This window comes from Ascaphus truei, chromosome 4 (assembly GCF_040206685.1).
Source record: "Ascaphus truei isolate aAscTru1 chromosome 4, aAscTru1.hap1, whole genome shotgun sequence".
Lineage (NCBI taxonomy): Eukaryota > Metazoa > Chordata > Amphibia > Anura > Ascaphidae > Ascaphus > Ascaphus truei.
In genome coordinates, this window is record NC_134486.1 from 227,470,453 (window position 1) to 227,487,952 (window position 17,500).

General features: G+C 38.7%; 2 protein-coding genes across 5 annotated transcripts in view; both read left to right on the forward strand.

Annotated features, from left to right (window-relative positions):
• The window catches only part of LOC142492052 (uncharacterized), a 4,969-nt gene extending 2,162 nt beyond the window's left edge, over positions 1-2,807 (forward strand). Inside the window, exons 3-4 of the mRNA XM_075594780.1 lie at positions 1,351-1,428; positions 1,794-2,807. Of these exons, the coding sequence (XP_075450895.1) occupies positions 1,351-1,428; positions 1,794-2,410 (695 nt within the window). The 3' untranslated portion in view covers positions 2,411-2,807. The remainder of the gene's footprint in view (positions 1-1,350; positions 1,429-1,793) is intronic.
• Positions 1-17,500, forward strand: part of LOC142493253 (potassium/sodium hyperpolarization-activated cyclic nucleotide-gated channel 2-like) — a 707,321-nt gene that overhangs the window by 244,483 nt on the left and 445,338 nt on the right. The window lies entirely within an intron of this gene.

The following is a 17,500-nucleotide window of genomic DNA, read 5'->3' on the forward strand; positions in this document are numbered from 1 at the left end:
ATATTTCCGCTGCTTTTTATACTGTCTTCACAATATAAGCATACCTACATCTATATATGTATATGTCTGATTCTGTATATATATATATATATCTCAAAATAGACATATATGTTGTAGTCCTACTAAAAGCAGTAACTAATATACCACGTGCCATTGCGTGGTCATTTACATGTGAATTCCCAAAATGCATTGCTGCAGTGGAAGCAATTGATGGTGGGCGAAGATGGGGAACAACAGGGTAGTACACATGTGTAACACATGCTATTGAGAAATTATTACTAGCTAGAGGTACAGAACATAAATATGTATAATATTAATGTGTATATTATTTATTTTACTCCTACAAACACGACATTACTGCCTATTCTAATCATGCATCGAATATATTGCATGCAACGGCCTACAAACATCACTTGCACTAACAAATGTATAGTTGTTTATGAAAAGGTCAATTTTTGCTTGATGTCATATACAGACAGCATAATGAGGCACACGTAGCATATGTTATGTCATTGTGTTCATAACTTGCACACTGCAGACGACTATTTAGCTCCTCTACCATTGTGTTAAAGCAGCTGCAATGAATATGTCATCACAGCATACACGTCAACAGAGGGGGTGGGGTTCAGCACACACCCAAATTACAGGGTCATCTTACGGTCAACTTAGTTCACACCATTTTCACCTGTTTGAAGTAATTGAAAGGTCTGCCTGATTAGGGTTTTTGGGGAAGGGGATACCGTTCTTACAACCTGACTAGCAAAACTGAAGGTAATCACACTCATTTGAAAGCTTAACTCTAGGTACAAAATCCCCCAACAAGTCATTAGTTATCAAACCGTACGTCACACATTCGTTCACTCATATCTATAGTTGAACTGATATCAACAACACATTATCACACACTGCATGTGTTGTGTTGTTGAGTGACAGCCACATTCAGGTGTGCCACAGCTTCTATTAATGTACCACACATATCCTCTACCAAAAACGAAGCTTTTTGCAATATGACCACCTTCATGATAACCATTGTGAATGTTCATCTCATGATAGTTATGTACATTATGATACTGATATGACTACACAACATATGATTTGTATGTACAAATGTAATCAATTTATACTAACGCATTACTGCAGAAACATAGTATGTTGTATGTTAGGGAACTCAAAAGTTCTAAGTACACAGGCATGTACATTGTTCTAACAACTATTTATGTTCACTTTTACACACACATTTTTGGTTAAGGAACTGATGCTGTTAGTTACTCATAAATACAGAACATACAATAACTGTTTGTTCAATATTTACACATGTAAATGTACAACTGATGTTATTGTTATATATAGTTGCCCCTGGAGGACATGTGTCACCTGAGACGGAACAAGTGTCTTCACCTGGGTCATGCAGCTCAACACACCTAGAAGGTGAGTGTATGAGGTGGTGCCCATATAATATGTGCACTTCTATATGTTATGTTGTCATGTTCATTATTTGTTTTGCACATGTTCTTTAAATAGGATTACTTAGTGTCAGTGAAAATGAAGTTTAAGACAACATGTATTGTGTTTGTGATGTTAAGTATCATGTAGGAGTTGTGTGTTTAGAGCAACTTTTCATTCATTCATATTTCATACTGAGTCCAAACATTATTCGTAAGTCAAGGTAGTTTTTAATGTGACGTTATAAAACGTATGGAAACATGTTAGGTGTTACTTATGACACAGTATAATTACATAGTAAAACAGCAGAGATTAACATGCCATTTCATAATGTGTACATTTATTTTTAGAACATGATGATGAAGATGATGATGATGCCGCCATAGACACAGAAATACAATCAAGTGACCATAAAGAGGTTCCCATTGAAACAGTTACACAGCCAAATCGTCCATCAACTAACACATACGATGCAATAGTAGCTTCTGAGGGAAAAATTGTTGAAGCTGAAAATCGTCGCCATTCTGATCTGATGACAGTGTACGAAAGGATGATATCACTGCAGGAAGAAACGATATCACAATTGTCACATCTCCACAGAGTCTTCATTGAAGTGCCTAAACAAATGCAAAAAATAAACACGTCATTAGAAGCATTAGTTGTTCAGCAAACCCAAGCTAATTACTTGAGAATGACTACAGTACCAAATTTCAACTTCAACACATCACAGGAAGGATCTTTACATGGTGCTCATTTTTCACCCCATGCATCTGATGTTCATTCCCCAGGTCGGGATGTTACCGGTCAAGTAGCAGAAAGTTCTGTGCATGTTCCTGACAACATCCTACCGCTGCCATCTGTAGAAATTCTGGAGCTGACACCTACAAAGGAGGCGGCAAAAACAAAGAAGCACAAGCAGTTACTACTGACCAGTTTTTGGACACAAACAAAAAAAAAACAAACATGAAACGGATCAACCATCAGTTGTGCACTGTCTACCAACTTGCTCACATGTGTCAGTGGGCACAAGCCCTTTCTGTGATCAGTCACTGCCCACAAGCCCTGCCCGTGAACAGTCACTGCCCACAAGCCCTGCCCGTGAACAGTCACTGGCCACAAGCCCTGCCCGTGAACAGTCACTGGCCACAAGCCCTGCCCGTGAACAGTCACTGCCCACAAGCCCTGCCCGTGAACAGTCACTGCCCACAAGTCCTGCCCCTGAACAGTCACTGGCCACAAGCCCTGCCCGTGAAGTGCCACAGGCCACTCAAAGTGGCTCTGTTGTTAGTCAAGTCGTAGCCAAACGGAAAAGAAAAATCCAAGAGACAACAAGCAGGCCTGTGACTCGCTCTCAAAAGGAAAAAAAATAATAAATGTTATAATTAAGTAAATATGTCTTTGGCCTTGTTTTGTTGACTTCAGATTATCTAATGAATATTGTATGTATGGTGAAGACCTGTTGTTTCCAAACATTCAAGTATGTCATTGTACACGTGAAGTTTTGGAAATGTTAACAGTCCTAATGAATGGTATTATGAATATTTATGTATTAATCATCTGCTCAGTAATGGTCCACCAGGACCCAGTTGCTATGTTTAGAGAAGCTGCCATTTACTTACCTGCAAAACATTGTATTTGGGTGTGTTACTTGATGTAATCATTGCATGTAAATATTATTCACATGCAATTAAAAACACACATCTATTTAACTGCTAACATCTTTCTTGTCAGTGTACAGCATGATTAAGTGTTAAATATTACTTACCTTCACCTTGCTTGAACATTCTAATTTTGTTCTTTAATCATTTATGAGTTCTGTTTTCAATAACATATCTGTGAATGTTTAGTAATATATATGTAGTATGTATGGATATATGTACACACACACACAGTGTGTGTATATATATATAAATATATATATATATATATATATATATTATTTGTACTATCTAAACTGGTATACATGTATTTTCTGAAAACATACACTTAATGCTTCCTTCTCAAAACACAGTATTGTAATAATACAGGCCTACTGTTTGTGAAAGATACTTACTGTGAGCCTATAACAGTATGGGCGTTAAACAATTATTAATCACTTCATTCACTCATGTTTACCACCATTTAATTAGGTTTCATACAAGGCCTACTTACTGCCACCAATATGATCTGTGTTGAACTGGATTACATAGATATATTATTGGTTGTAACACTACAGGCCTTCTCAATTAAAAAAAGGCGTTGTTTGATGGTAAATCACAATTGCTCACAAGCCAATGTCAAAGGCCATACAAAATTGTAAGCCTCTATTATTTAAACCTTTAAATAAATCACACCAATATTAAAATCCCTCTTTACATATAAGCCATTAATATTGTAATATACACACACATTAAAAGTTTGTTTTTACACACATATACATATGTATATTGTAATATATATATATATATATATATATATATATATATATATATATATATAATATATATTTATATATATATTATATATTTATGAGTCAGATATATATATATATATATATATATATATATATACATATATATATATATATATATATATATATATATACATATACACACTTACTTAAACTCTGATGCAGTCAGGGAGTTAACCAGACTGAAAAATAGACACTGAAATGTATGAGAAAAAAAAAAAGATTACAACATTTGCAGGTGTCTGTGTATTTCATTATATGGCTGTGTAAGCACTATTTTCATAAAGCGTTCAATGTTTCTTTCCTCAACCCACAGTGATTTTTAATTAAAATGTTACAGTTGTTTTGAGAAAGTAGATAAAAGTAGCTTAATATGGCATTCACACTGAAATGCCTATCAGAAACCACAAATGTGAACCAATTATTTGTCCAACTCCAATTGGTGGTTAGAAAACAGGAGTAAATGAAAAAACATTGTGTGACCTTGAATGCAAAGACACTAAATAGATAACATTCTACTAGTTTGACCATTCTGAGCAGAAAAAATTCAACTTCAGTCAGATTTTGTGTTAAGCTGCAATGGCTAACGATATGATTGAAAACAGGCATCCACACAAAGGATATAAAAGGATGATAGCTGAGGCGATCGTATCAACTGCGGAACAGAAAGCCAACGTGGGCCAAATCTATGATTTGATTAGATCAAAGTATCCTTATTACCAAGAACCTGGGCGGGCGCGAAATTTGAAATCCTCTGTAAGATTCACTTTATCAACTAATGAATGTTTTGAACGTGTGCAGGATAACCTACAAGAAAGGTATGGTTTTTGGCAGATTGCTAAGGAAAATAAAATCACCGTGGAACACGGCACATATATTCTGCTAAATAGCATATTTATTCCTAATAACAATAGCAATGGATCCGCTACTACTGTTCCGTGTGAATCGATACCTGCTGCAATATCTGCACCCTCCATTCCTGAAACACACATTCTACAAGAACATAACTACTATGATTTTTTACCAAGCCTTTCTGCTGCAAACGCATTCGAATGGGTAACCGAAGAAATGAACCTACCTCCGGACCAATTGTTTGAAGAAGGCAGTGGCGATTCCTATGAGTGCCTCATGGAGGAGATGTGTGTCATACAGGATTCAGCGTTTGGGTCAACCATGGATGCAAATGCATTGGTTTTCTGGAGCGACCAGTTGCAGGCAGACGAAGTGTTACTTCTACAAGAAGGGTAAATATAAAAATCGTTATGCCTTGACTCAGCGTTAAAAGTTTTTTTTTTTTGTAACCACCATTTTTACTTTAAATGCGTGGATACAGCGTAACATTGCAGACTGCATAACATGTAGCGATCACAAACACATTGTTTCCTATTACAATATAGTAGAACCAGAAAGATTAGTACACATTGCTCACGGAATAAATATACGTAATTTCCTATCCCTTTAAACATATTAGCAACATGTTACCATAACTGTAACACACACCTGTTTTTTTTTCATGCAACATCTAAACAAAAACCGGGTCCACCACGTATGATGTGGGACCCTTGTCATGTGCCAAGGCGTCCTTAAAAAGGATTACGGATGTAAGTCCCGCCCCCAAGCGACGTGTGCGCGTCAAAGCCTATTGGCTGTGTTGTTTTGTTATAGTTACGGTAACTGCACTGTGTCATGCGTGCGCGTCTGTGTTTGTGGGCGTGCACTGGGCGTTAGCCGAATGTTAATTGAGTGGGAGGAGTGTTTGCGTGCGCTTCACGCTGGCTTAACATGACGTCACACGTATTGCATTTGCACATTGTGTTATCGGCCGTGCTTTCTGTCCACACATATCTGTTTAAAAAGAATACAGATGTAGTCGTTTAGAACGAATGTAGTTTCTCCTTCATTGTATTAGAAAGACATATTTTATGCTTAATGGTATTTACAAGATGTATTGAACGCACAACGTACGCATTGTTTTGCGCATGCGCTAACACTTAGTCGACCCAAGCGTGAAGTGCGTGCGCACAGTAAGATGTGCGCGCACATTTTTAAGTATACACCCAACGTTAACTTCATATACATAGTTATGCGTGCTACTAATTTTACAAACGAATACATAATGATGTATAGTTGTACTTCTAACATATAACTGAGTGACGTGTGTATCTACACAATCATATAGAGATGTGTAACACGTTGTCACGGATACATATATAGTAAAGTGCCATCTTTGACCATCATGTGTTTGCTGTATTTCAGAGATGTCGGGCAAGATACAATCGGATCAATGTATGATTTCAGAAGAGTCTAACTTTATATGAGATGATTGTGAGGAGGAGCCACCGACTACTATACTACATATGGAACTAATTTTATATTGCTAGCAGCGCTTATTAACAAACAATTAAAAATGTGATACCCTTATGCCTATATTGCATAAGCACTTTATTAACATAATGATGTTGCAAAAGAGTGCAGTTAGAATTTTTCTTGAGTGTTCTTTAATTACTACTAACATTTTATGACATGGTGTGTTTTATATATAACAACCATTCCCACTCTGCTAACACATTTGTGTATTCTATTGTGTCATGGAACGTATGACTGTCGAAACTATGTAATCATAATAATAATAATAGTATGTTCTTGTATAGCGCTACTAGTTGTACGCAGCGCTTTACAGAGACATTTTGCAGGCTGAGGTCCCTGCCCCGTGGAGCTTACAATCTATTTTTTGGCGCCTGAGGCACAGGGAGATAAAGTGACTTGGCCAAGGTCACAAGGAGCCGACGTCGGGAATTGAACCAGTCTCCCCTGCTTCAAACTCTCTGTGCCAGTCTGTGTCGTTACTCACTGAGCCACTCATTCTCCCAATGTAAAGGACACTTACAACCAACTAGCCATTTATAGTAAAAAAATTCTTGTTACATGGGTATGTTGATGAAATGGTTTGGGACTGTAGCAAAGAATGTTATTGGCAAGATGTTGTTGTCCCCTACAATGCATGATGTTATGAATATTACATCAACATCATGTAATGAAGTACGTTTATGTGTATATTTCATGTAACAAGCTAAGTATAGTTTACTGTGTTCATTAAACTTTCTAAACATAAATAGTACAGTCAATATGATGATATAAGCTACCATAATAAACCTGCTGTTATCATTTGTCGGTGTTATACATGGATCATAAACAAATTGATACAGACACAAACAGTTGTCTTAAAAAGTGTGCCTATGCTAATGTGCATGTGATTGACGTTAATATTTTGAGAATACTTGTTCATTATCATCATGATAATGATGAAGTGACGTCAATGACATTCCAAATATATTAAGAACATTGTGATTGTGGGTAAATATTGTGGACACAATTGTGGTTTTGATTACAGTTTGACACTTGTTACATGTAGGTCACATCAACACACATGTGTGACTTATACATACACATGTGACAATGTTTAATGAATGTTGACAAATAATTTATAGCATTCATAATCACCTACATTGCTAAATATAAGATGTACAACGCATTGCTGTGATTACAGGCATTCATGCATGGAGTGTTATGATCAGTCAATTGCATCCGTGATTAATGAGCTCCCGTAAGTAAAAAAATATCTACAGTTATCCCCTTCTCTCCAAACACCTCTATATTACATTAATGCAAATTATAAGGGAACATACATTAAATGTGATGAAATGGGAGTAATCATTTTATAATACAATGCACATTAAACCTCATTAGTAGGTAAATGCATGTACATGATACATAAAGTACATGTATGTAACATTTATCGTTTACCAATATGTTGGATTTGTACTTCAAATAATTATACGAATATTGAGGTAGCCACATCTTATGACAGATGTCAGCAAATATACATACCATGATCAGTCATACTGGAGATATACCTATAATGCAATGGAACAATATATAAATTGCAAACATTGACATGCCATCTTCAGTACCGTAAGCAACACAGCAAAGTGTGTATTTGGTGTTAAATGTGCAACACCATGTATATTTTATGACATTCAAAATGTAAACCAGGCTGGTGTACACATCATATGGATGTACATGTTACACTGCAACAATAACATTGTATGTAACCATACTGCAAGAATGAATGACTATGGCCATACTATGTGTATTGTGTTTGCAAAAGGAACAACACAAAGCTAAATTATTACTGCTTTGTTACACCAGTTGTATTCACATACACACAACTAATTTACAATGGAAGAGGGCTTATATAACCTGTGCAACAATAACATACCGGTGCCACATCCCTTTGTGCACACAGCAGAGAAAAGAAAGGTGTGCAACCCATATTCATCTGTGTCCTAACAAAAGGTTATATAAAGAAACATTATTGTTAATATAACATAAATAATCTATAAATGTAGTACTAGCAACATATATGTTTTTACTTACAAGAAAAAAACGAATTTATGAGATTCTGGCGTGTCTGGCCACCACTGGCTGTTTGTTCATTTTCAGCAGCTACATGGGTGGGATGCTCGTCTACCAAAGGCTCAGCTATGTCTGATTGTACATTGTGTCTGAGTGCCACATTGTGCAAAATGCAACAGGCAATAATAATATCAGACACTTTTTGAGGCTTGTATAGAAGAGCCCCACCAGTTCTGTCGAGACACCTAAATCTGGTCTTGAGTAGGCCAAATGTCCTCTCTATAACAGATCTTGTAGAGATATGGGCTGCATTGTACCTCTCCTCTGCTTCAGTTTGAGGGTTTAGCACCGGAGTCAAGAGCCACGGCCTAATTCCGTATCCTGAGTCACCTATAATCAATGGAGCACACATAAGCTTACATTAGTGATAAGATTCTACAATGAAAACATTCCTAAAGAAAAATGTGTTTTGTGTTACAACATCCAAATGTGTACTCACCCAGCAGCCAACCATGTTCAAAATGTCCCTCTTCGAACGCATGGAAGACTGAAGAGTTCCTCAGGATAGAGGAATCGTGACTGGAACCAGGGAATTTGGGTACCACATGCATTATCCTCATCGTGGCATCACATACCACCTGTACATTCAGTGAATGGTAGTGCTTACGATTACGGTAAACATGCTCACTCTGACTAGGTGCAATCAAAGCAACATGTGGGCAATCGATTGCACCCAGCACACATGGTATCCCTGCTATATTATAAAAGCCATTCCTGACTTCCAGCCACTCTGTCGCCTCTGTAGGAAAATGAATATAATTCCTAGCGCGTCTATTGAGTGCATAGAGAAACTGGGTAAAGGCCCGCGAGAATGTAGATTGCGAGACCCCGCCCACTATGCCCACAGTTGTCTGGAATGACGCGGAAGCAAGATAATGTAATGAGCACAGCATTTTAACAAGCCCAGGGACTGCACGACCTCTGGCTGTCAAAAAATCTAAATCTCCCCTTATCTCTTCATAAAGAGATAAGATTGCTGCTGAACTCAAACGATAGCGACTGACTATCTCCTCCTTACTCATCCCATCTAACAGGGTTCTCTCCCTGTACACATGCGGACGAGGCACAACTTGTCTCCTCTGTCTTCTCCTCTGATCTCCTGTCCCTCTACCTGTCGTATCCGCGTGCCTGTCCCTGGCTCTGTCCCTCCCTTGCCCTATGTCATTCTCTTCATCAGCAAGCATGTCATGAAAAAGAATCCGTCTCCTAAACAATCGCAACATTTTGAAATGAGTAGCTGTGAATGAGCAGGTAATGGGCGTCCTTTAAATACACTGGCGACACACTTTATTCGAGCTCGGCTAGTCCCACGAATTCGGGTATACCCGGGTGTATTGAGGTTTGTGACTGTTTTCTGCCCGAGTGCATTGAGGTATTTTCCAGGCAGGGATTGAAGCATTTTATTCCCGCTGGCTGCAATACTGCACAGTATATATATATATACTGCATTACAATTCATGAATTTATGCCATCTGGTAGACACGCGAAGCATTGCAGCCTATTAAATCCTAATCATTATCATTTAACAGATCAGCCGCCCGTCAGCCAGGCATGAACCCAGGCTGGGAAGGCAAACGCAACGGGGCTTGTCAGAGGTGAGGAGCGGCGCATTCCAGGTATCTGCCAGGTACATACTGGGTATTTGCTCGAATAAAGTGTGTCGGTGCAGTAGGTATGTGATGATGTCAGGTGACATAGTAAAAAGCAAGGTGTTACATTAACATATTAAAGTACTTTGCTCACAAGCTGTGTCCATTTGAACAAAGAATTATTTGTTCTGTGTATTGAGCAGGCAATCATGATATTTGCCAATGATGTAACGTGAAGCTTTGTACAAACATTGTTTGAAAATTCTTAGTGTAATGTGCAATGCATGTAACACTTCTGAACGCAACAGTCAGTCATGTAAATAGGCAAAAAGCCTGAGATTGCCGTGTAAAATGTTTGCTGCAACATGTGTAATTAGCCATGTTATTGTCACATGTTGACAACAATGAATTCTCGTGTGCATATGCATACATTTATGTAATGAGGATAGTTGCTATCGAATCAGTTTGAAAGGTGTCACAATGATTAATTACTGTACATGTGTGTATAAGTTAGGTTGAAGTGCTTGTAATGCAACGGTTACAATGTGAACATGCAATGTGATTGAGTGTCCAATAAGTGACGTCATGAAAAAGGGAGGACCCAAAGTACATGTAAACATGAGAAGAAAGATGTACATGAACGTTTAAAGATGCGTTACACATTACAAGCATTGTGTAATGTATAGCAACATGAATATACGGTGTATGTGTTAGATGTGTGACATGTGTAACATCATATAAATAATTGTCGCTCAGTTCAGTAAAATGTGTGATATGATGTGAGGTTCTCCTTTAAGAGTTGAGTATAGGATTTTCCCTTGACACATCATCACATGATGAGTAATGTGACACGCAAATGCTGAAAACAGCTAAAAGTACAATGTTAATGAAATAATACACGTCAGGTGTGACACAATGCAGTGAATGCCCCCCACACTGTAATGCTAATCACATTTGTATTGTGAGCAATGGAACGTAAACTGTACTATAATGTTATACGTCCCCGCTCCATTGACTCCATTGATGTGCAGATGATTTTTTTTTTCTAAGTGCCGTTCCGGCAGCCTTAGCGATCATTCTCCCCTCCAACTTGCCAACTTTAGTTGGCGGGAGAAATTGGCCATAACATCTCAATTTCTTAGTGCCGATCAGCCCCGATAAGCTGATTTTGGTACTTGAATACAGCCGATTAAAAAAAGTGGCGATAAGTGCCGAAAACAGGCTTATCGACACCAGACTGGCCATAACAAAATTATCGGCTACGAAACCTGCCGAAATCAAGCACATGTCGGCGCTTACTGAATCTCAAACCCAATTTTGGCTATAAAATGGCGAAAAAACACTTATCAACGCTTACTGCATAGAGCCCATAGATAGTTAGAGAGAGATAGAGTTATATATATATATATATATATATATATAGAGAGAGAGAGAGAGATATAGATAGGGTTAAATAGATAGATATATAGATAGATAGAGATAGTTAGCTAGAGAGAGAGATAGATAGATAGAGATAGATTGATAGAGATATAGAGATAGACAGAGAGAGATAGATAGAGAGAGATAGATAAATAGCTAAAAAGATTTAGAGATAGATAGATAGGTAGAGAGAGATAGATAGATAGAGATATAGATAGATAGATAGAGATAGATTGAGAGAGAGAGAGAGAGGTAGATAGATAGAGATAGATAGTTAGATAGATATGGATAGATAGATAGATAGATAGATAGATACTGATAGATAGATAGAAAGAGAGAGAGAGACATATAGATAGATAGATTGATATATAGATAGAGATAGATTGTTAGAGATAGATAGGGAGAGATAGATAGATTGATAGAGATAGAATTAGAGAGAGATAGATATAGAGAGATAGATAGGTAGAGATAGATAGAGATTGATAGATATAGAGAGAGAGATAGATATAAATAGAGATAAATAGATATATAGATAGAGAGACATAGATAAAGATAGATAGAGATATATAGATAGAGAGGGAGATAGAGATAGCTAGATATATATATATAGAGAGAGATAGATAAATAGATAAAAAGATTTATATATAGAGAGAGAGTGAGAGAGAGAGATAGATATAGAGATAGATAGATATAGATAGGGTTAAATAGATAGATAGAGATATATAGATCGAGATAGATAGATAGCTAGAGAGATAGATAGAGAGAGATATAGAGATAGACAGAGAGATATAGTGAGAGATAGATAAATAGCTAAAAAGATTTAGAGATAGATGGAGATATAGAGATAGATAGATATTTAGAGGTAGATAGATAGAGATAGATTGAGAGAGAGATAGAAAGATAGAGAGAGAGAGAGGTAGATAGAGAGAGATAGATACTGCTGCGGCAGACTTTATTCGAACAAATCACCGGTTTGTACCTGGCAGGTTTCTGGAATGTGACACTGTTCACCTGGAGCATGCCGCGTTCCAAGCCAGGGGTGAATTGTAATGCAGTATATGTATACTGTATAGTATATATATATATTCTGTACAACAACAACCCCTATAACCCCTAACATACAGTACTGTACACATACAGTACTGTATATGCACATCAATGATACTATGGGCCGGCGGGGGCGAGATGTGTTTGCAGCAGAGAGAGATCCGCTGCTCTCTCTGCGCAAACATCGGCACATTAAACATGATTTAAAATACATTTTTATTTATAGTGTAGATGTGCAGGGGGTATCCGGAGCTGAACCGCGTTGGTTTCAGGTCGGGGGACCCCCTGCTCCCCGAGATACAGGCCCCTTTATGAGGTGCCGGTATCCCTCTGCGTTTAAAGGTCCCGATCACGTGACCGCGGCCTGTAAACCAAGCAGAGGGATACCGGCACCCCCTAAAGGGGCCTGTATCTCGGGGAGCAGGGGGTCCCCGGACCTAAAACCACAGCGGTTCAGCTCCGGAGACCCTCTGCACATGTACAGTATAAATAAAACACACATATCAATAAAGAATCGTTCTTTACCTTAGAGTCTATGTGCTATGGTAATGAAGCAGCATTTCTGTATTTTAATAATATTGTACAGTGAGCAGGGGGTTCCCTGAGCCAGAAATTAATGCTCAGCGGACCCCCTGCTCCTGCACAATTTTATTAAAAATACAGAAATGCTGCTTCATTACCATAGCGTATAGCCGCTAAGGCAATGAAGGGTTAAGGCAGAATAAACAATAAATACATTACATACATATTTTTAATGTGTGTTTTAAACCTCCCTGCCTTCACTGTAATCTATGTAAAAAACCCTCCCCCTATTGTGTGTTTTAAACTTCCCTGCCTTCACTGTAATCTATGTAAAAAACCCTCCCCCTATTGTGTGTGAAGCTTCCCTGCCTTCACTGTAATCTATGTAAAACCTCCTCCCCCTATTGTGTCTGCTAAACTTCCCTGCTTTGACTAATCTGTGTAAGCCCCCCTCCCCCTATTGTGTCAGTTAAATCTGCCTGGCCTGTGTTTTCTGTGAGTGCAGTGTACTGTATGTAAATGTGGGGAGGGGGATCCCGTGTAAATAACCACACCCACTACCCACCTGCCAATGGCCCCTCCGCTGCTGCAAAAAAAGAGACAAAAATTAAAACATACAAAGTAATGTCCCCTAACCCCTTAATCACCATAGCGGTTATTAACCGCTACAGTCATTAAGGGGTTAACCCACCCTCACCCACCACTCGGGATGCCGACATACCCTCCCACACTAACCCCCCCCCCATGAGGCCTAACCACCCAGTACCCACAAGGGAGGCCTTCCCACATACCATTGCCCACAACATACATAGCAAATACAAAGCCAATAGATTGCAAGTACATTCAGATATCAATTAACCCCTTAAACACCTTATCAGATAATAACCGCAAAGGTGATTAAGGGGTTAAGCCACACAGGCCCGATACTCACCCTTCACCCATGAATTTGTACAGTGGCTTCATCATTCAACTATATATATATATATACTGTATATATATACAGATATATATATATATATATACAGTATATATATATATATATACACAGTATATATACACACGATGAACCAATATACAAATAAATGTAGAAGGGTTATCAAAACCATACTGTTCTACAACCAAACACTTCTCCATACAGACACTACATTAAAATCAATTTCCTTTAATAATCCTAACTGATCTCACAATCTATATCATCACAAACCAATGAAAAGCCAATGAAACACCTCACATTCCAATATAAATGATGCATAAAATCTATGCACCATATACATTCTGCAAATGAATCAACCAAGTAAACAAAAATCAATTAGCAATCATTATTTACATCCCTAAACAATTCACACTCCATCCCGAACAATGAAACAATTAACTAATTCACGCCTGGAGCAGAACAATTTAGCCTGTGAAAAAATATAAGTACCAACCAAAATCCAACCTTTAAAACCAAGGCTATCGCTGACCTCTCTCAAACACACAATACAATACCAAGGAATACATCTATCTAATTTTAAAATACTTTAAACTCACAATAATGCATAGCAGCATAGACAAATTAATTTAAAACACATCAAATCAAGCTTTTAAAACAACATAATTTCTTACCCTGTATGTATATATCTCTCTAGACATATATACATACATACAGTGGCAAGAAATGATATACCACAAAAAAAAAAAAAAATACACATGTTAAAAAACCTTTTGAAAAAATTAACAAGTTAAATAAAATACATTTCTTTAGTTCACTTACCATTACTTGGCCCCACTGACCCCCGTTGCGCAGCTTACTCACGAACCAATCCACGATCAGGAACCCATAAAATAATAAACCATAAAAAAATAAACATTAAACTAAAAATCCAAATCAATCCACGGGTCTTCTATTTGTAATCCATCTTCATCTGTATTCTTCTTTCTTCTATCTCCTTCCAGCGGAGCGGGGCGGGGTCTTCTCCCCGTCTGCGGCCACGCCCTGGTCTTCTTTCTTGCCCGGAGGTCCTTCCTCCGTGGCGTCTGGCTTCAAAATGAGACGACATAGGCTTTTAAAGGCCTATGACGTCACATTTTTCGTCATGATTCCCACGGTTCCCATGGTTCCCATGGCAATTGAAGCAAAGCCATTCTGATTGGCTGTGCTTTCATTGCCTTTAAGTGACGTCATCATTTTTTTTTTTTGTCGGCCAAAACACATGGTTTTCACGGCCCAATCAGGACCGTGGGAACCATGACGAAAAATGTGACGTCATAGGCCTTTAAAAGCCTATGTCGTCTCATTTTGAAGCCAGACACCGCGGAGGAAAGACCTCCGGGCAAGAAAGAAGACCAGGGCGTGGCCGCAGACGGGGAGAAGACCCCGCCCCGCCCCGCTGGAAGGAGATAGAAGAAAGAAGAATACAGATGAAGATGGATTACAAATAGAAGACCCGTGGATTGATTTGGATTTTTAGTTTAATGTTTATTTTTTTATGGTTTATTATTTTATGGGTTCCTGATCGTGGATTGGTTCGTGAGTAAGCTGCGCAACGGGAGTCGGTGGGGCCAAGTAATAGTAAGTGAACTAAAGAAATGTATTTTATTTAACTTGTTAATTTTTTCAAAAGGTTTTTTAACATGTGTATTATTTTTTTTTTGTGGTATATCATTTCTTGCCACTGTATGTATGTATGTATATATGTCTAGAGAGATATATACATACAGGGTAAGAAATGATGTTGTTTTAAAAGCTTGATTTGATGTGTTTTAAATTAATTTGTCTATGCTGCTATGCATTATTGTGAGTTTAAAGTATTTTAAAATTAGATAGATGTATTCCTTGGTATTGTATTGTGTGTTTGAGGGAGGTCAGCGATAGCCTTGGTTTTAAAGGTTGGATTTTGGTTGGTACTTATATTTTTTCACAGGCTAAATTGTTCTGCTCCAGGCGTGAATTAGTTAATTGTTTCATTGTTCGGGGTGGAGTGTGCATTGTTTAGGGATGTAAATAATGATTGCTAATTGATTTTTGTTTACTTGGTTGATTCATTTGCAGAATGTATATGGTGCATAGATTTTATGCATCATTTATATTGGAATGTGAGGTGTTTCATTGGCTTTTTATTGGTTTGTGATGATATAGATTGTGAGATCAGTTAGGATTATTAAAGGAAATTGATTTTAATGTAGTGTCTGTATGGAGAAGTGTTTGGTTGTAGGACTGTATGGTTTTGATAACCCTTCTACATTTATTTGTATATTGGTTCATCGTGTGTATATATACTGTGTATATATATATATATATATATACTATATACTGTATATATATATAGTTGCATGATATATATATATAGTTGCATGATGAAGCCACTGTACAAATTCATGGGTGAAGGGTGAGTATCGGGCCTGTGTGGCTTAACCCCGTAATCACCTTTGCGGTTATTATCTGATAAGGTGTTTATGGGGTTAATTGATATCTGAATGTACTTCCAATCTATTGGCTTTGTATTTGCTATGTATGTTGTGGGCAAGACAAGGATGTTGCTGGCGACGGACACTTCGTATTGATGATGTCAGTAGTACTTTATTTATTTGAATATGCTAGTTAATGTTTTTAATAATGGGCAATTAATCTATTATCCATATCTGGATAATAGTTATTTTGCACATTATTGTACTGTAGGTGTTGGGGGGGAGGGTGTATGTATTGAATGTATAGGCCAGGTTTATTTTTTTTACATACAGGGTTTGTTCCGTGGTTCTGCGTGGGACCTCTGGAGACCACCTGCAGGTATCCTCGGGTATCCCAAGGGTATCAGGCTGGTGGTTCCACGGGTGACACATGTGGGGATGAAGCGGTGGTCTCACATCTGTGGGGGCACTGCCGACCCGTAGTCTGCGGGGATGACGATGTGTGGTCCCACTTCTGTGGGGGCACCGCCGACCCGTAGGTGCAGGGATGATGATGTGTGGTCCCACTTCTGTGGGGGCACCGCGGACCCGTAGTGAGCACCCGTGAGTTCCCCAGACCCCCGAGGGAAGCACCCGAGGCCCCGCAGACACCTGTGGGTCTGACCTGGGGCTCCCAGACATCCATGGGCCTACCGTGGGGACCCAATTGTGGCCCATGGTGACCCAAGGAGACCACCTGGGGGCCATGGTGCTGGCGGGATCCACCAGCAGGCCTCCAGAACCTGTGTAAAAAGGGCTGCTGGTAAACTGTAGGTCTGTCCAGGTGCCCCGCCAGCCCACCGGGGACTCGCGTGGGGCTGCGTTATGAACCCTGTATGTAAAAGGATAAATCTTGTATTTATGGGGGGGCACAGGGGGTGGGTAATGTATTTAATAAATATAATGCTGTTTATTGTGGGTCACTGTACTGTTTTTATTGTGGGTACTGGGGGTGGGGGGGGGGGGGTTCCCCGGGGGGGGGGTTCCCCAATGGTATGTGGGTAGGCCTCCCTTGTGGGTACTGGGTGGTTAGGCCTCTCGGGGGGGGGGGTTAGTGTGGGAGGGTATGTAGGCATCCCGAGTGGTGGGTGAGGGTGGGTTAACCCCTTAATGACTGTAGCGGTTAATA